We start from the raw sequence: 27731 nt of genomic DNA on the forward strand, positions 1-27731 counted from the left end.
TAACAGATACAAGCTATGCACCACCAGAACATGCTATACTAGGACAGGTGTAGTGTGAGCAAAGGGAGGGGAAAGGCTTTTGGTAATTATTAGCACAGCACTATTCAAATGACATATTGGCCTCAATTCACTAAGGGATGTTTGGTAAAAAAAAAAAAATAAGTTCAGTAAAATACCACATTTGGTATTTTATACTTTTCCAACATTCACTAAGATTTCAAAACTTGCGGTAATAGTTAGGAAATGTACTGAAAAATGTTGCTTTAATTCACTAAGACCTTCTCAGTAAAAAAGTCCAACCAGCTGTGGAGTAGGTCTCTGCAGCAAGCTCTGTTCTGCTATGGTGGTCAGAGTTGTGGTGATTCTTCAGGTTTAGATTTATGCATGCCACTAGAGGGCCCTCTTCTGTGTATCAATCTATCGATCTGCACCTCTAATGGTATACAATAAAGCATCTATGATAGTGGAGAAAGCACTCCAAATTGCTGACATGGTGCATGCAGAAGTCCATACAAATTGTATATTAGTATGTAATTAGATCTATTATTTAATTTTTGTTGGGTTATTCCCTGCCCTGGCTCCCTTCTTTCCGTTTTGATCAACATCTATGATAGTGCACTTCTCCTGCTCTTGTGTTTTTGTTTTTTTACTTTCTGATGTCCCACCCGGCAGTGCATCGGATCAAATGGAGTGAGTAGAAGGACGTGATGGCTCTTTCTGTTGGTCTCCTTTGTCCATTTTATCGAACGCTGATTCTTAGTTACTGACAGCTCCAGACTGGTCTTAAAATACAGAACATGTCATTTGTTTTACCCAATGCGCTAATTTTTGAGACATTTATTGTCAGTAATGTACCTCATTTTACTTTTAAATGCGGTAACAGCCTTAGTGAATTGGCATTTGACAAAATGTTCAGTAAAATCTGCTGTTTTTTGCATTACCGAATGCAGTAATGCTTAGTGAATTTAGGCCATCGAGATTGATTAATACCATTAAAGCACCAAAAAAGGGCTGATGCAGTGGCTGAAAGTAAACCAGAAATGGACCGGATCAGGAAGCGTCAATTACCACCTATCCTTCAGCCTGGCCACATGGAAAGTAATACTGTCCCATTTAAGTGATGAGAAATACACTTTAAAGATACCACAGAATAGTTCATAGGTCGGCCCCAATGCAGGTGGCTCTATCCTTCAGGGATCTGATTGTTAACAAATCCTAGTTGTTATACTGTAGATGTGATTATTCTGCCATATTTACTCTTTGTCATGTGGATGTGTGTTCATTCTTTGTGTTTGTTTAGGATATTGACTGGGTTCAGACAGAGAAACATGTTTTTGAGCAGGCTTCCAATCACCCTTTCCTAGTCGGTCTCCACTCCTGTTTCCAGACAGAAAGCAGGTAATACTAAGTGCTTTTCCCTGACCTCAGGCTTTCCACTGCTGCAGATAATGTACTGAATAAATATAGAGCAGTGCTGCTCGCTGCTGTGTTGATATATGGCTTAGAGCTGATTTGCACTGTGATCACATATTTTGCGACTGCAAATGAAGGTGGATAAATTGACTGCTGTACAAGCTTAGGAGCTGCATTAAAGTAACATAACAAGCATTTGCTTGTTTTCTCTTGTTAGCATGTTTGTTGCACACAGTGTATTAATGTAGATATTTTATGGCTGCCTCCTGCTGTCTCTTGTGCTGTGATATAGGCTTCTTTGTGTAATCAGCAGTCTCCATACATCTCTGTAGGGGTGATTACAGCAATAGGCACAGGCAGTCCAAAATACAGGTGAATGTGTCCCTGTGCACAGAAGAGTCCATTCCCACCATCACCTGCTCTGTGCCTCTGTGGCAGCTCCATTTATCCATAGAGATGAATGGAGCCCTGCAGTAGGAGCTTACAGCAATCACCTGCCTCTATAAGGGAGTGAGCCTCAACCCTTGCTTGTTAACATATCTAGTATCAAATTGTAATGAATGAAATTATTTTTTTACAATATTCATTATAAAATACAGTATTAGCCCATTGTAAAGAAAAAAAAAAAACATTCTCACCCTGATTTACATTTTTAAATTTATCATAGATGGCAACATCTTAAAGGCACATACACAGCTAGATTAAAGGCACATACACAGCTAGATTAAAGGACCATTATCACAAAAATAGTGTAAAATGCAGTACATGTTAAACACATACAAATGAGAAGTAAGTTTCTTCTAGAGTAAAACGAGCCATAAATATTTTTTCTCCTATGCTGCTGTCACAGTTTTTTTAGTAGAAATCTTACAGAACCGACAGGGTTTGGACTGGCTCATCTCCTCAAGGGGGATTCTCAGTATGGCCGTTATTCTTTATAAAGGCACTCCCTGACAATGATTTATACAATGATGCTGGCCAGCCTCCCTGCTCGATGCACACTCTTTTGAGAGTTGGATGGAACAACTGCCTTTCACTAAGTGGTTTTGAAAATAAATAAAACCATGAGAATCCCCCAGGAGGAGATGAGCTGGTCTAAAACCCGTCGGTTCTGTTAGATTTCTACCACCTTCTGCAAGTCCCAGCATCCTAGGAGAAAAGTAATTTTTAGCACCTTTTACTCTGGGGAAAAATGTACTTTTTATTTGTTTGTTTACATGTACTTTAAATTTTTTAAATTTTCTGATAGCGACTGCCTTTGGCAATCATCAGACGGGTGTATAGCAGCCCTCACTGGCCACGTGACGTCATATCTGCTTCGCTCCATTGGTCTTCCGTTTCCCCACCTTGCAACAGAATGCATTGTTAGCCTTCAGGGTAACTGCGTCTGTACAGCCTCATCACAGCAATATTGCCTGAGGGATCGGGTCCCAGTCCTTGTGGGGCGACATCAATGTAGCATGTGTACGGGCTTTTAGTTCTGTCAGGTAATCTCAGTGGAATGCTTGTTTGCAGAGAGTTCTAAAGCCAGTACAAAATATACTTGGTCTCTCAAAATGCTCAAAGGATGAGAATTTTGGATATCTAATCAGCTTAGGCTAAGTATCTCTGGTAGCGCAGGGCTCCATGTCAATATACAGCAATATATAGATTAAGGAAGTGTTTCTGATGCTCAAACAAGGAAAATTACCATAAAAATGGGTACCCTAAGTAATTAACTGTGCTTCTTTACGAGTTACTTTTAAATAAACAGTACTGTAACTTCATATTCTCTCTTCTTCTACAGACTCTAATGATTTATAGATATTCTCCACCCAGATATCATGATACTTTTATTTGGGCTCAGATGAAGTGCCTCAGTGTCCTCAGAATGGAAAGTGTTTAAATAAAGCTGTATTTTTGTGGACTTGTTTGCACTGAAGTTGTTACTCATATAGACATGCTGGTCTCTTCACATTACCCCGCAATGTTATTGCTTTGCTGGTGTTTTCAAGTCCATCTCTTGTGGACAAAGCCTGTTGCGACCCGGCTACTCACCATAGCCAACTCACATGGCCTAGTACAACACACCAACGCCCCCACTCACACTGCACGTCACACTCTCGACCTTATATTCACAAAATCCACCACCATTGCAGACCTCGACATCGCACCATTTCCACTCTCAGACCATTACCTTCTCGCCTTCAACCTCCTCACGGAAGGCACCTCCAAACTACCCGCCCACTCACCTGGTCGATGGCAGCGAGACCTACGCAAGCTCAACCCTGGCGTCCTTGCTGACTCCCTCCATGGCCTATCCTCCACTCTCCCCACCCTAACCTGTCCTAATCTTGCTGCAGCTCAGTATCACCAAATTCTCTCATCAGCCCTAGAGAAAGCTGCTCCACCAATATTCCGCCGCAACCGACCCCCTAACCCCCAGCCCTGGCGCACTACCCATACTCGCAACCTCCAGAGGGAAACACGCGCCACTGAACGAAAATGGCGGAAAACTCGACTAAACCAGGATTTCCTACAGTACAAGACTAACCTGCAGCAGTTCCACACTGCCCTTGCTCATGCGAAGCAGGAATACTTTACCAAGCTCATCGGAGCACAAGCTTCCAATCCCCGGCGTCTTTTTAGCACCTTCAACTCCCTGCTTAAACCCACCCCCCCACCTTCTGTTTCCTCCCTCTCTGCCACAGATTTAGCCACCCACTTCACCAACAAAATAGTCTCCATCCGTCAGGAAATATCCAATCTTCAATCTTCACCTCCCACCTGCTCACAACCTACTCCTTCTCCACCCTATCCTCCCCTCACCTCCTTCACTCCTACTACCACTGAGGAGGTCAACCACCTACTGCAGACTTCCCATACCACTACCTCCCCCCTTGACCCTATCCCTTCTGATCTACTTCAGCCTCACTTCACGGATCTGGCCCCAGTCCTCACTACCATGTTTAACCTCTCCCTATCCACAGGCACCTTCCCCTCAGACTTCAAGCAGGCCACTGTACTGCCTCTGCTCAAGAAACCCTCCCTCGACCCCTCGCTACCCTCCAACTACCGCCCGATCTCCCTCCTCCCCTTCGCCTCAAAACTCCTTGAGCGTCTGGTTCACAAACGCCTGACCCAGTACCTCAATGCCAACTCCCTACTAGACCCACTGCAATCTGGATTTCGGCCTGCCCACTCAACCGAAACGGCTCTCACCAAAGTGGTCAATGACCTTGCCTTAGCTAAAGCTGAAGGTAAATACACCATTCTCCTCCTCCTTGACCTTTCAGCAGCTTTTGATACAGTAGATCATCCCCTACTCCTCCAGTCCCTCCAATCCATGGGCATTCACGATCTCGCCCTGACCTGGCTTTCATCCTACCTCTCCAACTGCTCCTTCACGACCTCCTTCAATGAGTCCTCGTCCACCCCCAACCACCTCTCAGTGGGAGTCCCCCAAGGCTCAGTCCTTGGCCCCCTACTGTTCTCCCTATACACATCCTCCATTGGCAAGGTTATCTCCTCCATGGGTTTTAACTATCATCTGTATGCAGATGACACTCAAATCTATCTCCACACCCCTGACATATCCACCACTACCATGGACAAGGTCTCCTCCTGCCTATCTGCCATCTCCTCCTGGATGTCCGCTAGGTTCCTAAAACTAAATGTAGACAAAACGGAATTTATGATCTTCCCACCCCGGTCATCCCTGGACCTCCCAGATGTGCAGGTCACTGTTAACCACACTACTATTCACCCTACCTCTCAAGCCCGCTGTCTGGGTGTCACCCTGGACTCCGCACTCTCCTTCACTCCCCACATCCAAAACCTCACAAAGTCCTGCAACTTCCACCTTCGTAACATCTGTAAGATTCGCCCTTTCCTGACCCCTGCCACCACCAAACTCCTTATCCATGCCCTCATAATTTCCCGCCTCGACTACTGCAATGCCCTTCTGTCTGGACTCCCTAAGACCCGAATAGCCCCACTGCAGTCCATCATGAATGCGGCTGCCAGAATTATCCACTCCTTCCATCGCTCCACCAGGGCGGCTCCCCTCCGTGAATCCCTCCACTGGCTTTCTATCCAGTCCAGAATCAGATTCAAGATATTGTGTCTGACCTACAAATCCATCCACAAAACCTGTCCAACCTACATTTCTGATCTTACTCAGAGATACACACCAAGCCGCTCACTCCGCTCCTCCAATGAACTTCGCCTGACCGTCCCCCGCATCACCCAGTCCCATGCACGCCTCCAAGACTTCTCAAGAGCCGCTCCGACACTATGGAACTCCCTACCTCCACCCATTAGGGCAGCCCCCTCCTTCAACACCTTCAAGAAGGCCCTCAAAACTCACCTTTTCACTCTTGCCTACCACCCCTCACAATTGCTCTAAACCCACAGCCGAACTCTGGTCCCCTACCTCTCGTGTCCCTACCTCTCCCTCTAGATTGTAAGCCTTTGGGCAGGGTCCTCACTCCTTTTGTGTCCTACCTGATCATGCACCTCTATTACTGTGCACCCATGCTATGCATTTGAGTGAACCTAACTTGCCTAACTCCATGCTCCCATCCAGTGACTGACTAAGCATTACCTTGTACTCATACTGTGCTGTGTGATCTGGTTTTCTTGTATTCCTGTATTGTCATATTGCTGTTTGTCACCCCTAAATATTGTCTGTAACCTAAATTAATGTCCAGCGCTGCGTAATATGTTGGCGCTTTATAAATACAACAAATAAATAAATAAATAAAATAAATTACAGAAAAGGAAGTGTTGCTCAAATCAACCCTGGAGAGGCTTTTATGTTGTATCTTCCACTATAGAAGTTACAGATCTGATCTTACTTCTACATGCTGTATGTCACCACTCACCTGCAGTCTCTGTATCTCAGCCACTTTCTATTTGTTGTAGCTTTTATCATGTTGCGTGCTGGGTGCCTACAGTCCTCTCTCTCTGCTTTGTTTCAGGCTTTTCTTTGTTATTGAATATGTAAATGGAGGAGATCTGATGTTCCACATGCAGAGGCAAAGGAAGCTTCCAGAGGAGCATGCAAGGTTTGTTACTAGAAAGAAGATAATTATCCTTCTTATTCTATTTATAATAATTAATAATTGCAGTATTTGTATAGCGCCTTTCTCCTGTCGGACTCAAAGCGCTTATGAGGCAGCCACTAGAGCGCACTCAGTAGGCAGTAGCAGCGTTAAGGAGACTTGCCCAAGTAACTCCTTACTGAATAGGTACTGGCTTACTGAACAGGCAGAGCCGAGATTTGAACCCAGGTCTCCTGTGTCAGAGGCAGAGCCCTTAACATTACACACTCCATTTATACTTGTGTATCTGAACCTACTGAAAAGAGCTTTCAAATGGAAATAAAGCTTCCACTGTGGGTAGCATTTATTTATTAATTATAATGCTGTAATTATGGTTATATGCAAATATATGTATATACAGATTTTTATACAGTATGTAAGAATATAGCCCAAAGCAAACTTTGCTGTGAGGAATGTACGCTGATTGGTGTAGCTCTGAGGAAAGTCACATGATCGCATGAGACCCACTAGGCATTGGAGTAGGAGCAGAAAGTAGGATTCAATTGGCTCGTTCCTTTTCATAACTGACAGTGACAGTTTGCTGTTCCACAAAAATGTTGACATTAGCAGTTGATGAAAACATAGGCTTGACTAGTATATGGTAGCTCTTTTCTAGCAAATAAGGGTTAGGTGAATTGCGCTCAACGTCCGCTTCTAACAGTGCTGGAACCAGGCGACTTGAACTCAAAATTGCGAGAAAAATAGAGAGCTCAACACAATGGCCTCAATTCACTAAGCTTATCTCCTGTCTTTAATAACGTTTCTAGAGTGGTCACCATGGTGATGAGGCATGTAGTATTCAGGAAACATTTTACCTGAGGCAAACCTAAAGTTAACTCTTCTGTCTTTAAGTTAACTCTTCGATCCTTAAAATAACTCCAGAGTTCTAAAGTTAAAAACAGGCTGTTATTTAACTGCGTGTGAAAATAACTACAGAGGAAGTAACTTAACTACAGAGGAGGTAACTTAAAGAATGAAGAGATAAGATAACTCTCTCACTGCGTGGAGGTAAGTTTTCTCTTGCCTTATTATCTCCAGCATGATCTTAGTGAATTGAGGCCATGTAGCAAAAAGTAACTCCAACTTTATTGAATCAGATTAAAACAGCACAGCCACGTAGCTGACATATTTCAGACACACATGGGTCCTTAGTCATAGCATAGTCATTTGCTATGACTAAGGACCAATGTGTGCCCAAAACGTGTCGGCTACCTGGCTGTGTTGTCTTAACCTGATTCAATAAAGTTGGAGTTACTTTTTTCTACAGACTTGTGTGAAACTCTCTCCTTTTCTCGTAACTCTTTTCTAGCTGTTGATGAAAAAATGGGCATGACTAGTATGTGGTAACTCTTTTTTTTTTCTATGCTTTGCTGAACAATGTGGCAGGTGTACTTGACTGTACAGCAGGTTACTAATGACTGTGGCAAGGGCAGCCAGAGGTGTGGCATGGGGTGTTCCTAGGTGGATCCGGGGCTGGTGTGGATGGACAGGAAGGAAGCTTGGTTGGGCTTCTGAACCATGAAGTTCAGCCAAATATCAAGTCCTCATAACAGCCTTTGTAATGAAGTGCAGATGATGCAGTACAAAGACAGAATAATGTACACCCTGTCCACCTGATGTTATCATTAAAATCTCTACAGGTTCTCTTACCCCCTTATTGCGGGTTGATTGTGCTTTGGCAAATCTGTAATGTTCGCTCTCTTTCAATAAAGTTCTTTGTTGAGGGGAAAAAAAAAACCCTCTACAGGTTCTCTCTATATATAAAATTCTGAATAACCGGTTATAGTGGCCTGAATAGAAGACACTCCCAGATTAGCTGAGTTAAAGGGACTCCGAGCAGTGCAGAAACTATGGAAAGATGCATATCATGTTAAAGCTCTCTTTCTCCTCTTTCCAATGATATATAAATCGCCGCCCTACGCCTTTTAGTTTTCGCTATTTTCGCGATTGAAATTGCCGCAGCCATGATTTCAATCACAAAAATAGAGAAAACTAAAAGGCGTAGGGCGACGATTTAGGTGTCGCCAGAAAGAGGAGAAAGAGAGCTTTAAAATGATATCCATCATTCCATAGTTATATTGTATTACACAGGGCGACTTTTTCCAAAAGTCAGCAGCTCCATTCTGCTGAATGGAGCTGCTGACACTGGGGAAAGTGTCGTCCTGTGTAATACAAGTAACTGTGAAAAGATGGATATCATTTTAAAGCTCTCTTTCTCCTCTTTCTGGCGACACCTAAATCGTCGCCCTACGCCTTTTAGTTTTCTCTATTTTCGCGATTGAAATCGCGGCCGCGGCAATTTCAATCGCGAAAATAGCGAAAACTAAAAGGCGTAGGGCGACGATTTAGGTGTCGCCAGAAAGAGGAGAAAGAGAGCTTTAAAATGATATGCATCTTTTCATAGTTTCTGCACTGCTCGGAGTCCCTTTAAGGGGAGATCCTGAAATAGTGATGTTGCGCATGGAGATTTGTAAACTCAAATAAGCTCCATTGTACATTAAGCACTGAATCTAGAATTCCATCCCTTTGAATATGTTCAGAAGATTATGGGAAGCAAGTATCTGAATCAAGCAAGACGAAAGGTTAAAGTTAGTTACATTTCTAATAAAAAAAATGAGCTGCTGCATTTAGAAAGTGGTTGCGTTAGGCAGGTGAGCCACCACTGCCCCATTTTACATGGCACCAGTCTGAATAAATCAACCCCAATGGAGTTTAGGGATTGACTTTTTGTGTCCCTCTCGCCAAAACCTGACTGATTCCATTCCACACTATCTTCCTCATGATCTTGTGCTGCTGGATAAAGCATTCTCTACACAGACTGCATCACTTGTCAGCTACACTAATAAGGGTCCGGTTCCTGAAAGGTTGCACAGAATGCAGACTTCTGTTTGCCTATGCTTCACATCTACATGGCAGAAGGCAACACATTATTGTAGGATTTATTTTGCATGTATTGTTACCTAGGCTCTATTCCCTGAATATAATAGACTTGTTCTGATCTCCCCCCAGGTTTTACTCTGCAGAAATCAGTCTGGCATTAAACTACCTCCACGAGCGGGGAATTATTTATAGGGATTTAAAGCTGGACAACGTCTTATTGGATTCTGAAGGGCACATAAAACTTACGGACTATGGCATGTGCAAGGTGAGGAAATGGTTTATGGGTTTTGTCTAGTAAAGCGGGTGGCTGCTCTGTTCAGAGCCATTCCAAGCAAACAAAGCACTACATCAACTATCACACAGCGAGGGAATGGCAAACCGGACATGCCTTCCATTAGGAAAACAATTGGGTTTGGCCTTTCTTCCATTAGGTGTGCTGCTTATGTGCCTTGTTTGTTTTCTTAGGAATTTATTGTTAATTTTGGCAACCAATGCCTATGTAAAACAAAGTAATGTGAGCAAATGTTTTGCTTAGCAAAGCCCTGATAGCTAAGATCAATCTAGGCTTCAAAGGTAAATGCTACAGTGTCTCATTTATTGTATGTTGCTAATGTAAATTTGATACATGTTTATGCCAGTCATAAATATTATGCAGGCCTTACAATTATCTAATATTTTTAATGGATTTGACATTCATTTCAGTTAAACTGAACCAAACAATTGTGTAAAAACATGGTCTGTGTCAGTGGTTGATCAAATTATTGATAGAAAATGGATCACAAAAAGGCAGTGATTTTTGATTGCATATATAATGGACTGACAGGGAATCCACGGCTGTAGAGCATTGTATTAAATCAATCGGTACAAAGCTTGTAGAAGCACAGGTTTAACCATGCTCTTCTGTGCATGCACGGCTCTGCTGTGAGCGTACCCCCACACCCGGGAGCGTTAGTACTGCACAGATACAGAATGCTCCCAGGCATGGGGGCGTGGCTGGGCTAGGCATGCGCTGAATCGCATGACTGGTTGAAATACCGTGAAAGATTTCAGACAATACGGAGAGGACGGTGTGCGACTCCAAGCACCTCATAGGGCTGGAGGAAGTCCCAGGTAAGTATTAATAGGCCCACACACGTCATTTAGGTTACCCTTTAAGCTCCCTCAGGGGACACCTGTACACACTAGATCCTCGCCCAAGACAACCCAGGCTGGCCGTTCTCAGCTGAGTTTAGTCTATCGTATGTACATATCATTAATCTGAACTGTGTGATGATGTCCTGTATACTATTGTTTCTTACACATAAACTAAATGCTAGTCTATAAATGTAGATGTGCTCACTACTCAAAATACACATACTTCCTTTATTTGAAGAGATCCATTTCTGTATGTATTACATGTTGGTGATAGCATCCATGGAAGTTTAGTGTTAAATTATCTTGTTATACCTCTGCTTTGCTGAAATGCTAGAAGATTGGACATATCTCTATGTAATGGCAGAAGAGCAATGCCATTTTATATCTATTCACTTGAGTAAGTTAAAAGATTATTGATCCCTGGAACAGATCTGATTGCTTTTCATCACTCAGGAAATATTTTTCCCTTGCGAAACATAATTGGCAAATGTTACAGTGCAATACTATCTTCCTGTTCTGACTGTGTACCTTCTGGATCAATAGAAGCATAGAATATCACTTGTAGCTCAGAATAACGGAATAGCACTTGCGGGAGTGGAATGCATGTGAGCTGTGCATATACTGGAGATAGATGAACGAGAGAGAGAGAGACATTCATATAAAACTGTAACTTTGCTTGCTTGTTTATCCCTCTATTCAGGGTTTCACAAATTGCCCACGATCCATCATTTAATTATAACAGCAGATAATAGGTCTAAAAAACAGCATTAGTTTTATTGCAGGAAGATCTTGCTAAGAAATTCTGCATAGCAAGGTTGTGTCTCTTGTTTTTATTCCTAAGGAATACTCAGACAGCTCATAGTGACCCACATTTCGTTTTCAGTCCTTGCGATTGATCACTGTGGGGTGATTGTGTAGTAACATGACTAGCAATATATTTTAGCATCTAAAAGCTATGGTAGCTCTAATGTATAACATAGTCAGCTTACTGGTAACACATAGCCCAGTATTGTCCCTAATCTGGAAGCAATGTCCCTCCGTTCCTCTAACTATTCATATTTTTAGACTGCTTATAACTATACTAGCAAAAAGGCCCGCCCGTTAAAAAGGCTAGGCCACGGCCGCTAAACCCCGGCAACGCGCATACCGATGCGTCCTGCTCGCCCGTCTCCCACCACTGTACGAAGTATATGCACTCAGGGAGGTGTTGCTTGCTTGGCAGTTAAAAAAAAGCTGTCATTTCTGACAATGCAATGAGGTTCTCAGACAGCACACTGTCAAATCTGGAAGCACACACACACACACACACACACACACACACACACACACACACACACACACACACACACACACACGGACAAGGACACACACACACGGACAAGGACACACACACACACACACGGACAAGGACACACACACACACACACACGGACAAGGACACACACACACACGGACAGGACACACACACACACGGACAGGACACACACACACGGACAGGACACACACACACGGACAGGACACACACACACGGACAGGACACACACACACGGACAGGACACACACACACACACACACAGACAGGACACACACACACACACACACACACAGACAGGACACACACACACACGGACAGGACACACACGGACAGGACACACACACACACACGGACAGGACACACACACACACACGGACAGGACACACACACACACGGACAGGACACACACACACACACACACACACACACACACACACGGACAGGACACACACACACGGACAGGACACACACACACGGACAGGACACACACACACGGACAGGACACACACACACGGACAGGACACAGAGACACAGGGGTGTTATTATATAGGCTATTGTTTACTATGGTATTGTAACCCTGTGATGTTTAGTCTAGGCCTCTGCCCCAGTTCTGCATTCTTGAAGATCAACTATTAAGGCACACTTGGGATGAATCAATGAGATGCAAATAATTCAGAGATGATGCAAGCTTATACAAGTTTGCAAAACTTTTTGTGAACACCGCTACAACCCATCAGTCCTTGGAACTGTGCACGACCAGGTCAGCAAGGCCCACAGCAGTACAAGAAGGAAGGAAAGTCCGCACCAGTCCTGGATTCCAATGCTTTATTTAGGACGTATCCAATTTAATACACATAGGCACACATATCAATCACTATACAAGTTTTGGATGCAAATACCGAATATGGACCAATCAATTTAAACCTTGGTTGGACTTGATTCGTCCATTTTTCAAGCTGCATAAATTTGCATACAAAATGTATATAAACCTGGATCAAATCAGAATTCTTTGCAATCTCATTGATCATCCCTACTGCTCACCACATAGATGGGAGATGGAGGTGGGAGAGACATAGAAGCTCATCTTGCCAACAATAAAGATGCCAGTATCACTAATTATTAAGAATGTATATCAGGGTGAGGTTAAGATTTTACAGTAAGGCACGCATTGACTAAGTCATGTATACATTAATATTGTAAAAAGAAAAAAAAAAAAAAGCAATTTTCTGAAGTTATATTTAGTAAAGTTCCTCTTTTAGCACATGTAGGCATGGTGTCTATGGGCCACAAAATGCCGGTATTCATGGACCAGTTGAGCCTGTGAGGCGCATCGGCAGTGTCACTGAGGAATAGTGCCTACAGCCCACACCATCCAAGATGTGACACTGATTTCTTGGTGCTCATGTTTAGGAGCGTTCAGACTGTGTTCAAAAGTACAAGTTAACCTATCAGAAGATATAGCTTAATTCGTATTGTACTTGCTGTTGGGATAAGATGACAGACTCCATCCATCTCTATGATATATGGAGCTGTCCTACACACATGGTGCTGCAACATCACTAAACTGAGAATGCATCTTCTTCCCCCCTTTGTAAATGGTGATGTGTGTGGGCTGCTGAATGGCACTGCATGTGTATGCAGCTCTGTACACCATGAAGTGATTGGAATCTGTCATGAATGTAGCAAGTAATAGGTGTTTTATGGCTGTCAGAGAACGCATGTCACCAGTAATCAGATCCTAGTTTGTAGCCATTGTGTGTGACCACTGTCCTTTATTCTGATGTCTGTACCAACCAGCACCATTTTTCTCTCTCCTGCAGCCTTGTAATATACTTAGTGCTTGACATCTCCTGCTGTTCTCCTGTTATCAGTGTCTGATCCACTGCTTTGACCCCCAGCCTTTGTCTGATCTTTCTTGCTAGGTTTCCTTTGAAACCTGACTCTGCTTTTCCTCCCTGTAACACTTACTCCATGTTGTGGATAGTGCTTATTCTTTTTCTATCACACATAACTCACCTTAATGTTATATTCATGCATAGGATCTCCTATAATGAATGCTGTACACATTATTACGTAATATGTTCTTAATTCAGAAATTGCGTGGCAGTTGTTCTAGAATGGCAAGATTATTTTACTGATGGGCGATGCACCAGGCCTGTGGGTTTAGACCAAAATGTAGGATAATAGATTGGGAAAAATGATAGACCGATGTCCACAAGGTTGCGTTTGATGGACACAAATATTTTTCAAACCAGATTAATGTAACATTTATCCAATGCTAATGGATTTTTCTTACTGTCCTATTTTAAAGGAGGGCTTACGGCCTGGAGACACCACCAGCACGTTCTGTGGCACACCGAATTACATTGCTCCGGAAATCCTACGAGGAGAAGATTATGGTAATCATCCCTAATCCATTAGCCCAGCCTGTTTCCTCAGGATGGTTGAATTTGTGTGGAAAGCAGTCTGTCACTGCTTATGTTCTGTAATCTGGTCTGATTGGATTGTATGACTGTGCTCTTTGCCATGTGTGTGGTAGTAAAATCATCATGCTAGGAGCTCAAGCTACAGTGTCATGCATAGCGGCTGGTTAGTCCTGTGCATGCTGCAGAGTTTTTCTTTTCTTTTTTTTTTCCGTTTTGTTTTAGTAAAATTGAAAACCTAAAAAAACAAATCAAATGTGTCTTGTTTGGCGTACATAACCCACACTTCAGGAAATTACACACACTTAGACAAAATATAATAGTTCCTTGGCTATATAAAGTGTTAATAAACTTGTTGCCCCAAACAGTAGGAATGATCATGTGACTTGGTTTCCCCTCCTTGTGACCTTTTCTGGAACAGTGACTGGGCATTGCATGTCAGGCTTATGGCACAGGGCCCACTTATGATCTTGTGGAAAGGGGCAATTCCCTGATTACCAAAGTCCTGGGCCTTGTCTTTCAGACTTGAATAATCAGGAGTAAATTGAGTTATGTGACAGCTCCTTCTGTTGAAAAAAAATATGGTATTTATTATTTCTTCATTTTATAAAATTTGCACATCCAGCCAAATAATTATGGATGCACTAATGCATTTGGCTGCATTCCTGGAATGTAACTATATATGGGGCCCTTCCTATATTGCATCTGCACTTCGTATTATCTCATGACTAGATAAGTGCCAGACAATTGTGTAGTTTATTGAGCTAATATTTATTACTGATTTTTTTTTCTTTAATTTCTGTTTATTAAAGGTTTCAGTGTGGATTGGTGGGCGCTGGGGGTTTTGATGTTTGAGATGATGGCTGGGAGGTCACCGTTTGATATTGTAGGAAGTACTGACAATCCAGATCAAAACACAGAAGATTTTCTTTTCCAAGGTACAAGATTATTCATCTTTTGAAGTATTTGCAATAAAAGTGATTTTTCATTTCTAATGTGTTTGTGCGCTCATTAATGTCTTACATTTTACATTGTTTGCTTTCCTTTATAATTTACAGTGTATACCCTTGAACATAGAATATGGCATATTTATTTAAGATGTGCTTAAGCAATTAATGTTCTTTATCTTGTTTACTTTAATGTCTAGTCATTTTGGAGAAACAAATTCGTATCCCAAGGTCTTTGTCGGTAAAAGCTGCAAGTGTTTTAAAAAGCTTTCTTAATAAGGTAAGTTTGCCATAATCAGACTCTTTAAATTAAATGTGTAAACACATTGATGTCATAAATAATTATACCCAATTTTCCACTGTATAAGACACTCATGTGCCTCATGTGTCCTCCTGTGTGCCCCATGTCTCCCCATGTGTCCTCCTGTGTTGCCCATGTGTCCTCCTGTGTCCCAGTGTGTGCCCACCCGTCCCCTTTCCCACCACGTGCCTCTGTTCCCTCCTCCTTGTGTCTTTCTGAAATTTGTTACAGTTTCACTAATATTTTGAAATGGGCAAGAATGTAAATTTTGAGGTAAAAATTTCATCTTTAATTGGGTTGCCCTGTTCATATGGACCCCATTTTAGTTGCTAAATCCACCTAGGCATCTGGATGAGCAGACTGTTGGACTACTGTGGAAATCAACCCTTAGGCCTGAAACCCACTGAAATCCGCAAACGCAAAACGCAACCGCTAGCGTTTTGCCTGAGCGGTTTGCAAGCGGATTCATGCGAGTTTTCGGTCGCGTTTTGCAACAGTGTATTTTTTTCCTCAGCGGTTGTGAAGCGTTTTGCGTTTCGCGTTTTTATCCTGATTGGTCCTGTGAATTATTTTTAATTTTGTTACAGTGTGCTGAACCGCAAAACGCTAGCAAAACCGCTCAGTTTAGGTTTTGCTGAGCGTTTCTGCTAGCGTTTCAATACTTTGAAGCGCTAACGCTCCCAAAATGCTGCAGGTCCTGTGTTTGCGTTTCTGGGAAACGCAAACGCTCCTGTGGAAGTTGCCCCATCCATTAACATCAGCTGAGCGTTTTGGCAAAACGCTAGCATATCGCAGCGCTGCCAAAATGCTCAAAAAAACGCTCTTGTGGGTTCCAGCCCTTAACCTGATCTTGCAGGCTGGTCTTGGAAATGCCCCACAGAACACTGATCTGGATGATATAAAGTATTGGAAACATTGATTGTTATTAGGCAGTTATAGAATTGCTATTGCAGTATTAGATGGAATGTTCAGTTATACTATTTGTATGTCTTTTGTGTTAATGGCCCCCAGTTCTAGGAAAATATTGTCAATTGATTTCCTCTACAGGAACCAAAGGACCGTCTTGGTTGTCATCCGCAGACAGGATTTGCTGACATCCAAGGTCATCAGTTCTTCCGTAATGTGGATTGGGATATGGTAAGTGCTCGGCTGATTAGTAGTTCGGTTGTTTTGGTTTTTTGTTTTATCTAATTTATTTTGGTTATGTGGGCATTACACTTTACATTTACATAGACTACTCTCCGTATCTTAAAGTCTGCTTGAACTATATTTTATTTGGATGAAGAGGAACACAGTAAGATGTTACTTTGGGTTGCTGTGGGCATTATGGGCATCATTGGAGCTGAAAGTGGGTAAAACTTCCCAACAGGAACACAAGAAGGCTTAAAAGCTCTGATCTCTCATGTTCATTAAAGGAAAAGTAGAGGTGCAAGTTCCATACATTTTAGATGGGTTTTCCACTTTGGATTTTAGTCTGACTTTTGGAATCTTTTTCCATGCATCAACCCACAGGTTGAGATTGCCACAAACTGCAATTAGACTGTGTACTGGGAATGCAGGTGAAGTATTTACCACACCATCAAAGCAATGTACTTCTATTTTAAAACCGGTTAAAGCCCACTTTGGTGTGTGTATATGTATATGTAATATATATATATATATATATATATATATATATATATATATATATATATATACAATATACGCAAGTAGGAAATGAAAGGTTGCCAGGTCTTTACAAAACAGCAAACAAAAAACTGTGATGTTCAGCAGAGGATATCGTCAGTTCTTGGCCTGTGTCAATTACTTGCTTTGATTATGCCAAATTCAAGGAGGCAAAGTTAATAACCTAATTCTTACAAATGCATCTTAAATGGCTCAGATATTTTAGGTGAATTCTGTAAATCTAGCTGTTGCAACTCTTCGTTTAGTACGAAGTTGCTCAAACTGCAAGAAGAGTATAACCAAACTTCTGACTGTTTATGGAGTCACTATCGGGCTTGAGCCCACTCCTCCTGCTGGCCACTATTACAATCTCTGGTCATGTGATATTTGTGACATGATTCAAGGGTATTGGTTTAGTGACAGCTGGCAGAAACATAGCAAAACAGCAAGGGGTGGACACATTTTAAGACTCAGGCTTGAGTTTCACTCTTTTAAACAGACAGAGATAATGTATAATTCACTTAAATACCTTTAGTGTCTCAGTGAGCCACGTCGCAGTTGTGTCCAGGGCCAACTACAGCTCGTAACCTTCGTACACTGAGGTTGATTAAAGGCAATTTGTTAAGGTCTCTGATCATATGACTCCTACTTCTAGTTATGTAAGGATGCATGGTGGGAAGGGTTAAAGCAATATGGTACTACAAGCTAAAGCTATAATAAATTATGTGAAAACATTTTCATTTTATTGATTTCAATTCTTTGTGGCTTACTATATGTTAAATATGTTTTCTAATGCAATTAATTTAACATTTTGTTTCAGTTGGAGCAAAAACAAGTAGTCCCTCCCTTTAAGCCAAACATTTGTGGAGAATTTGGATTGGATAATTTCGATGCGCAGTTCACTAATGAGCCTGTTCAACTTACACCTGATGATGAGTATGTTGACATACATAAAGAATTGTTTGTCTTTTTGCAATGTATCTAGCACAGAGACCCCTCCTTCAACAACTTGGGTCATGTGACTCCCCCCGCTTCCAAGCAGACTGGTCTCCATTGCTTCTCTTTACACCAGTCGCGCTTTCTTGAGGCCAAAGGCCACCCCCATACCTGAGCCACCTTCTTATAAGAAAGAATATCAGTGGCAGCCCAGTCCAGTGTCCCCCTGTGATGCATTGTATCCCAGAAATCTCTGCACCACATCCCACAATGAGTTCTTCCCCACCCCAATGCGTTACCCCACCCTATAACCGTTCCTCCCGACACTGAGTGATCAGTGCCCGTAAAAGCCAAATAGACCTTCAAGTAAAGACTAATGGAGGAGGTAAGTGTTGATTGTGGTATACCTCCATCCAGAAACTGGCTGCAGGAAGTCTGGTATCTGCTATCACATGGAAGTTGTCCTCTTGATGCCATTGAAACATTATCTAGAAGCCCCTGTGTATTGTCATCCCTGGAGCTTTAGATGTTATCTCATGAGTATAAGGGGGATATTGAGGGTGCTGGACTATTAGTGTTGGGGATGATGGGGGTAGCTTAGTAAGGGAAGAAACCCTTTAGTGGACATGGGCTTTAAAGAGAATCTGTGCCTGACAGACGTTAAGGGCCCTTTTCCACTAGCAATCGCTAGCGTTCTCGCTGAACGCTAGCGATTGCTGAATCGCAATTACCGGCGATTCCCCGACGTTCGCGGCCGCAATTTTGCTATGCGTAAAATCGCTAGCGGTTTGCGTTTTTGCGATTGCGCTGGTGGAAAAACGCAAACCGCTAGCGATTTTACAATCGCTACGGTTTGCTTTTTAACATGGGAATCGCGGTAGGTCATTTCCACTACCGCGATTCATTTTTGCCGGGAACGCGAACGCGCGGCGGAGCGATGATTGCCGCGATTTTGCTATGCAGTGCATAGCAAAATCGCGGCTGCGAACGTCGGGGAATCGCCGGTAATTGCGATTCAGCAATCGCTAGCGTTCAGCGTGAACGCTAGCGATTGCTAGTGGAAAAGGGCCCTTAGAGTTTTCTCAATTTCCACAAAGAAACTGTTACGCTGATGTTTTATGCTGCTAGATCAGATCTTTTCTCTGTCATATAACTGCATCATGTTTGCAAGTTTATATCATTTATGTATGTGACTGGATGGACCCACACACAGGCTGTTAGCTGCACCTCTTTAGTTATTTGCAATGCACTAACTGTCACATAAGATTAGCCTTTAGTTTTATTCTTAAAATGTATTCCTTGCAAATTACTTTCATATGCGGCAGTTATGAGTTCCTGTTATCAGTAAAGACTGCAGGCAACTCATAAGACCGCTTCCTAGCAGACAGTCACAGTCATGACACTCCAGATGGAAGGAATGCAAATTACAAAAGGTAATTGGCTCTGCCTGAATTTACAAAAAAAATATTTTCTGTGATCAGTGTAAAGGTAAATACACACAGTAGAACTATGTCACTTGAAATGGTCATTTGTGAGTGTTTCAGGTGACAGTCTATTTGGGCTATTGTACCATGGTGCTTACTGTGAGTATTTTACCCACTGCAGCTCACAGTAGGCTCTATCTGCTTCTCCTCCTCTTCCTCTTTCTATGGAACATAAAGTGCTGCTCAGCAGAGAGACTATCAGCCTATCTGTACAGAGGTCATAGGTGAACTGTCACCTGAAACAATCACAAAACTTAAGTCAACAGTTTTCCACCATCTATGCAGCTTTAATCAGACCCTGTGATGGCCACATGTAGAGAGACTCCGCTACCTCCCTCCTATCACACCTTTCTGACTTTCTGGCAGGTTGAAGATATCTGACCTGAAGCAGCACCATCCTCCTACTTCCAACTTCCCACCTAGCCTTGCTGCACCACCTTACATGCCAGCACAGGGAAAGGTAGTCAGGAATGACATCAGTCTGGGGGGGGGGGGGCAGCACTCAATTGTGAACCAGAGAGCAGATTACTGGAAGGAGTACCCTTGCATTGTCATTCTTACAGCAGTTACAATCTCAAGCTGGCCACTGGCGATACAATCTTTTTCATCCAATCTTACCATTTCTATGTAATATAAGGTAACTGCCTAAATGATCCATTCAACAGATTCACTCAGTTTAGCCTTATACTACATAGATTTGGTAAAATTGGATGAAAAAGATCGTTAGTGGCCACCTTAAGAGTAATTATGTAGATTGTGACTGTCTTGCTAGTCTTTTTAACCTCATAATTCAGCTTAAAAATGTATGCAAAATGTACCTCATACTTTTTGTTTTGTAATGTGAAAACCTTTGTATACGGCATGTATGCATAATTCAATGTTAATTGCCTTTCTGGCTGGGTATAGTAAAGTCGCTTTCTTTCCCTCGGGGTGATGCACCTTGGTTGCCAGACATACAATCTGTCAGCTGTCTGAACGCTTCCCCCTGAGTCTGTGACCCCCTACACGACTACATCTGTGGCATAAAAGACTGCTAGTCACGGCTTACAGTGTGCAGCAAAATTCATACCCCAGCTAAGATTCCCCAGTGAGCCTAGAGTATCCAGACACACAAATTGCAGCATTCCCCAACTAAGGTCCTCCGGTAAGCCTAGAGTATCCAGACACACAAACTGCAGCATTCCCCAGCTAAGGTCCTCCGGTGAGCCTAGAGTATCCAGACACACAAACTTCAGCATTCCCTAGCTAAGGTCCTCCAGTGAGCCTAGAGTATCCAGACTCACAAACTGCAGCATTCCCCAGCTAAGGTCTTCCGGTGAGCCTAGAGTATCCAGACACACAAACTGCAGCATTCTCCAGCTAAGGTCCTCCAGTGAGCCTAGAGTATCCAGACACACAAACTGCAGCATTCCCCAGCTAAGGTCCTCCAGTGAGCCTAGAGTAACCAGACTCACAAATTGCAGCATTCCTCATCTATGGTCTTCCGGTGAGCCTAGAGTATCCAGACACACAAACTGCTGCATTTCCCATCTATGGTCTTCCGGTGAGCCTAGAGTATCCAGACACACAAACTGCAGCATTCCCCAGCTAAGGTCCTCCAGTGAGCCTAGAGTAACCAGACTCACAAATTGCAGCATTCCCCAGCTAAGGTCTTCCGGTGAGCCTAGAGTATCCAGACACACAAACTGCAGCATTCCCCAGCTAAGGTTCCCCAGTGAGCCTAGAGTATCCAGACACACAAACTGCAGAATGATGGGATCTCCCCTCTGATGGAGGACATCCTGAAATGTGCCCTATATTTGACAATGATATGCCATGATTATTTTCGATTGTTAAAATCGCATTGAAAGATCGCATTCAGTGAAAAAATTGTACCGTTAATGGGCAACTTTAGTTTGCAATTCCCTTCTGGTTCCCCAGTTAGGCTGGGTTCAGACATAAGAGTTGTCCTATCCTGTCTTGGCAGTTTTTGACAGTTTGCATCAGTTTTGTATAAGTTTTCTATGGCTTGGTACACACATAAAATGTGTACATTTCCAGTCCTGTTCTGTCAGTTTTGTATCAGTTTTCTGTGGGTGTGTTTACACAAAATGTGTACCGTTCCAATCCTGTAAGGTAAAACTGATAGAAAACTGATGCAAAACGGACAGGACAGGACTGGATTGGACCGTAATTATGCAGATTTATATGTTAACCAAGCCTTAATCCAAGTGCATGCTAGGCTGTTCTGTACTTCCGCCCCATTGCTCTTCACTAGTCAGATGGTGAGAGAACATGTCATGTCAGAGGAGTGGGCGGGCCTAGGATCGGGGTAGGGGAAGATAAAGGCGGAGAACACATGATCAGGTCGCATAGCAGCTTCCCCTGCTGCAGCAATAGGAAAACGCATGAGACCAGGTTCTATTTGGCTAGGTAAGTATGCATTTTAATATAAACATGAGGATGATGGCATTAAAATGGTTCATGTTTTTACTTAGTTTTTGAGCATACATGGCCACATATATACTATGCAATACCAAGTAAGGGGTTACAGACTCCCTCAGCTGCAGCCAGCAGCATATGATCAGTGTGTGACAAGCCTGCTGCACGGTATCTGTGCTGATGAATTACTGTTTGTACTTTATCTGCCCTAATAATGTTTCACTTTTACCACTGCAGTTCCTTGCATGTAATTATATTCTCGGCTGCCGCTTTATGTCATAGCTCAGGGGGAGATTCCATTTGAAAAATAGAATCCTGGTGATAAAACTTGAGCTGTGCGTTCAGCTTCTGAGCCCGAGTTTTTAATACCTGTACCAAGTAAATAAAGCGCACAATATCCTAGCTGTGAACTCAGCTGTTCAGTAATATAATATCTCCTTTGGAGAAGGTGGGAGTTTTTACAAGGAACTGACTTTATTGAAAGTCAAGGTAGCAGAGCGAGAGCAGCTGGTGTGAACCGCTGGCTTTATAAGAAACCATGTATGAGGCAATGACTAGCAAGGTCAGAATAAAAAAAAAAAAAATCAAACATGCAATAATAGGTTTTGCAGACAAGAGAAAGATTCCTTTACAGCATTGCGGTATGTAAATATATATTGCTGCAGTGTTACTTGGGGCTCTACTGTAGTTAATTTAAATGAGATATTAACTTCCACATGTGGAGTAAATGTTATAGAGAATTTGCCTATAAAAATACATGTTGTCCCCGGGAGCCCCCTTTGCACCAGTAATTGGTACAACTAATAAAAGCTCCTATCTGCTTCCCATTTTATGTGGCTATCAGCCCCCCGCACAGTGCGATTTTCAGTGTGCTTTACACCCTGCCTTTTCAGCTCATTACAGACATTCTCTCCTAACAGGGACGCAGTGAGGAAGATTGACCAGTCAGAATTTGAAGGCTTCGAATACATCAACCCACTCTTGATGTCTGCAGAGGAACGCGTATGACGGATAGGACAGCTCGGTCATCCCCTCTGGCCAGTGCTGTCTGTGGACCCCCTTTCCTCTGTACAGAGAACCCCCTGCCAAGAAACTATGGTGCATCCTGGATATCTGTTCTCTGCTGTTCATGGGGGATTTGAAGCTCAGAGTCTCATTAATGTGATATATCTAACAACTGAACATAAAGATTTCAGTGGTTTTCTAAGTATTTTGTCCATTGTTAGTGCTTTCACTGTCTCTTAGATTGATGTACAATGTGTCAGGGCATATAGACTGTGTGATGTGTCATTACCAAGGGAAATGATCAGTTATTTTTGTTTCAGCTACAACAGTTAGCCTTCAATGCCACTCTGTGTACTAACGGCCCGTTTCTAGAAATGATAAAGGGCTTCTTTCCACCAGCCTTGCCCAATTGATTATTCAAAATGAAACCCCTTTTGTTTCTACAATCTACTACGGGGCACGGCTCCCATGGACTAAAGTTATCTTGTGACCACTGGTTTTACCAAGGATTTTAAGTAGGTGAAAGGCTTTATATTTATATTTATTTTTTATTAGTTTGGCAAAGCTGGTGGACATGGGTGTTGTCCTTGTTCTGTTCAGCACTGGGCTCCAGGGATCAGTCTCCCTGGCTAAAAATTGTGATTATTTTTAAACTGATGTGTCCTGAAGAAACTGCACATTTAGCTGGACTCAGCGTTAAGTTGGAGCAGTATTACTTGTTGTATGGAATCCACAATAAGCATTCCTGTCATTTTGCACAGTTTGAGTCTGAAATGACCTGACTGGGGCAATAAACTATCACCTTAAAACTGAAGGCTCCTCCATTCAAAGTGGAACTCCAGCCAAAACTGTGCTCCTCCTGGAGATTTTTCAGTTTACTTCCTGGTTTGTCGACAAAAAATAAATAAATAATAATACAATTAAGTTCTAGGGGGCCGGTAAGACAAATCTGTAATGGCATAATTCTTTAAAATCTCTGGGGGGGGGGGGTTGGCAGTAACGGTGTACAATTACAGTATGCACTTCTGTGCACCTCAGGAATTGTTTATTTAAACTCCTCTTGAAATTGGACAGAGCTTGTATGCAGCAATTTCAATACTACCCTATTTCCCCAAAAAGAAGTCATAGTCTGATTTCTCAGGATGCTCAAAAGATAAGTGCTACTCCGAAAATAAGCCCTAGTTACAGTTCATAGTCTATTTAAAATCATTTGGCAATAGAATGAAGCAGGATGGCTTACAGCTCCAACAGAATTGCACTCAAAAGACTCAAAGGAATCCAAAACAATACAATAAGGGCTAGCAAGGGCTGGGCTCTTGGTAAAAGTAGATTATTGAACATGGAAGAATAAAAGTCAATTATGAGAATTCTTGATGTAATTCATGGTTTGGAGAGTCTTATTTTTGGGGAAACATGGTAGTTGCTGGCACTGAAGAGTTCAGATGCCAAAGGCAGCATCCTGGCATCAGTGTACGACACATCTTAATTCCATTTTCCTCTAGAAAGTGGACTACTTGAACTCGATCATTTCCTTGGTGATTCGCTGGTCCCACGATTTCTGTCCTGTGACTTGGAGCCAAGGAATGTGGTCCATACTATCGGGGTCAGTGACACACTTTTGTGGTTAAGCTACCAGAGGAATATAAGCGCTGTTCAGGATTTTATGTTTTTTTCTTCACCCCAAAAACACAGTTTTGTAGACTGAAGGCCTTACATGGCAAATCCAGAAGTTCTTTATTTTGTCATCTGTGTGAAAGAATTTGTGCATCTATACTAAGTAAATATAAGTAGTCCCCAGTTAATGAACAAGGGACTGTAGGTTCTCAACCTGAATCTGTTTTTAAGTCCGCACACTGTGCTATCTCTGTCCCCTGTACCTCTTCTATGCCCTCCTGTGTCAAAAGACTTGTTCCCCAAAAGGGTTGTTTGTAAGTTGGCATTCGTAAAATACCTGTACTGCTATTAGTTATCACCAAAGGTCCGCACCATCTATTCTTCAAGTTTCTTTATTTATAGCTCATAGTATATGCATACTAAAGATTGAGGATTAAGATTAATTTTTGTAAGAATTCAGCACATTATTGTGAGTGAGCACTGTGTTTTGCTGGGATTGGTGGATTTTATTCATGAATATGTAAATTGTAAGTCTTCCATCAGGTCCTCTTGAGAACTATAAAAACATGTGTAGTATGGAACAGAGATTGTCAGACTCTGCAATGATTTGAGAAAGAAGGGTCAAAACGCCTGTGCGTCATCTACTTGAAGACCTGTTTTTATCATGTTTTTTGTACTATGAGCTATAAATAAAGAAACTTGAAGAATAGATGGTGCGGACCTTTAGTGATTGTTGAAGTTTCCCTGTGACTCCAGGGGTGGTCCCTGCACATCAAATCCGTTGGTGCAACAACATTGGTTAATCGGATGTACTGCTATTGTGAGGAGGAACCTCCGGACAAATACATTTTTATGATTAGTGCAAACGCACCATGGTAAAATTGAAATTGCTGGATTCTACAGTTGATGTCTTCATTACAGTAAAATGTGATTTGGGTGAAACACTGATGGCAACACTACAGATGAGACTTACAGCTATAGAACCCATACCTTCTAAAAAGCAGGTTAGCAAAGGTAACTTTCTCAATGTCCCTTGAAAGAGACCTTAAAACTTCAGCTTGGAACTGTGAAAGGTAATAACGATGCTCTGTTCATTAATTAGGTGCAGACCATACTGACCTTTTTTTCTACTTTGGTAACATAAATCCATTTGTGTTTAACAGAAGTAAATGCAGTAGTTACATGACATATTCTTGCCAGAGATGAGAAATGGCTTCATGCGCTATAGATCAATGGCCTATTAAATGTTAATCAATCACAAGTAACCTAGAGGAGATAAAACGCATTCCAGCTAACCACTAAGGTAACATTCACTGTTTGTAATGGATGTTAAAAGGGCCACATGTACAAGAAAAAAAATGTATGGCAAATGCACTTTAGTATCTTATGTTCTGTAATATTACTTATTGGCAAACGTATTTCTAACCCACAACACAGACTTTGGCAAAAAGAAATTAGAGTAGTGAGGAAAGTTACACCAGCCAGGCATTGCTTTACTTCATACACACATTTACATTCCTTGTGAGACTTGGATAGAGATGAAATAAAGTTTACTATGTAAGGAATTGATGGTCTGCTGTAATAATCTCCTTTAAACTTTTATCTCATGCAGCTATAGCTAAATTACAAGGGGAGCCCAAGAGAGATGATCGTTTAGGGTAGATCAAGTCTATAAATGTGCCAAATTCATCTGCTACATATTTTTGGGAAATGTCAGCCTTAGAACGTTGATGTATATTTTTATGTGTGAGACACTATAATAACTTGGGTTTACAGCCCTTCATTGTAACATACAGATGATACAGTTAGACTCTTGTGTTAATTGAGTTCTGTTGAGCGAAATCTGTTGTACTAACAGGTGCTGAATGAGTAGAATGCCACTCCACTCTGAACACCTGTAAAAGGCAGGATGTGATAGGCAAGAGCTGAGAACACTTTTTAATTGCCTTGGTGTTCTTAAGGGGCCCATACACTCAGCCGATTTTCTGGCCGACCGATCGATCCCGATCGATAGATCGATTGCAAATCGGTTGGCCAATCGACCAATCGACGGCCGATTTCGATGGATTTCCATCGAACTGGCAGGGTGGAAAATTTAGGTCGATCTGATGAGATTGCTTATCAGTTTGCATTGGCCTTAATGGAAATCTGATGGCAAAAAAATGCCATCAGATCGAATTTCAATAGATTTCAAACTGAAATCTATTGGAATTCTAGAAAAAATGTTCTAAAAACGCATCAGATAGATCATCAGATGCATTTCTTATCTATCTGCTGCCAATCTGACGAGTGTATGGGCACCTTTAGAGAGAGATCTAAAGTCCCATTCCAGGAACAAACCTTTTCCTAGTGCTGTGTAGACACGCCTGTGCCTATTTTAAGAATGTAAATTCCATAAAGAGACTATACTGTGAAAAATAAACATTCCTCCAATCTTCTTTTCAGATAAAGATATAATTACCTCCTGCGTCCATTTCCTCTCACTCCCCACGTTACCGTGTGTGGTGGCTTGGGCCGCCTAACCCCACCCCCTCTCAGAGAAATGCAGTGACACTCTCTAGCTCGGACTGCCATGGCACTTATGGGGGTGGGGCTCAGCACCAGAAGTTGGTGCATAGGGGACTCTGGTAATGAGTTAGAGGTTTTTCTGGTTGAACTCGATGGACATATGTCTTTTTTTCCAACCCAAATAACTATGAAACGGACCCAGGAGTTAATTATAATCATATTTGAAAAATAAATTGGAATACTTTTTCTTTTTCACTGTATAGTCTCTTTAAAATGTTGATACGAGATAAACTGTACCAATCCCTTTGAAATCTGAAAAGTAAAGAGATGATGCAATCCTAGCAGCAAGAGCTTCAGCCTGAGAGTTTGAAATTGACTCTCAACCCCACAGTTTCTGTGTATGTTACCAGTATTTGAAGGTGGGATTTTTAGCTGCAACAGCCTTATTTCACACAAAAAATAGCACTTTTCTCCTGTAGGACCCAAAGCAAATAAGCTTGTCTCTCAAAAGTGGGAATCATTGGCACCTCTGGCCTTTCTGCATGACCTGGAATGTGGGTGGGGAGGTGCCTATGTCCTAAGTAGGTCTGTATTACATAGG

The 27731-nt window shown here is 42.2% G+C and overlaps 1 protein-coding gene across 7 annotated transcripts in view; it reads left to right on the top strand.

Moving 5' to 3' along the window:
• The window catches only part of PRKCI (protein kinase C iota), a 178619-nt gene extending 155409 nt beyond the window's left edge, over positions 1-23210 (top strand). For all 7 annotated transcript variants that reach the window (XM_068281003.1, XM_068280995.1, XM_068280999.1 and 4 more), the window contains 9 exons: positions 1301-1398; positions 6375-6461; positions 9507-9642; positions 14138-14225; positions 15062-15187; positions 15397-15476; positions 16545-16634; positions 17983-18098; positions 22924-23210. In XM_068281003.1, the coding sequence (XP_068137104.1) occupies positions 1301-1398; positions 6375-6461; positions 9507-9642; positions 14138-14225; positions 15062-15187; positions 15397-15476; positions 16545-16634; positions 17983-18098; positions 22924-23011 (909 nt within the window). In that variant the 3' untranslated portion in view covers positions 23012-23210. The remainder of the gene's footprint in view (positions 1-1300; positions 1399-6374; positions 6462-9506; positions 9643-14137; positions 14226-15061; positions 15188-15396; positions 15477-16544; positions 16635-17982; positions 18099-22923) is intronic.
• The last annotated feature ends 4521 nt before the right edge of the window (positions 23211-27731 follow it).

Source organism: Hyperolius riggenbachi, chromosome 4 (genome assembly GCF_040937935.1).
Source record: "Hyperolius riggenbachi isolate aHypRig1 chromosome 4, aHypRig1.pri, whole genome shotgun sequence".
Lineage (NCBI taxonomy): Eukaryota > Metazoa > Chordata > Amphibia > Anura > Hyperoliidae > Hyperolius > Hyperolius riggenbachi.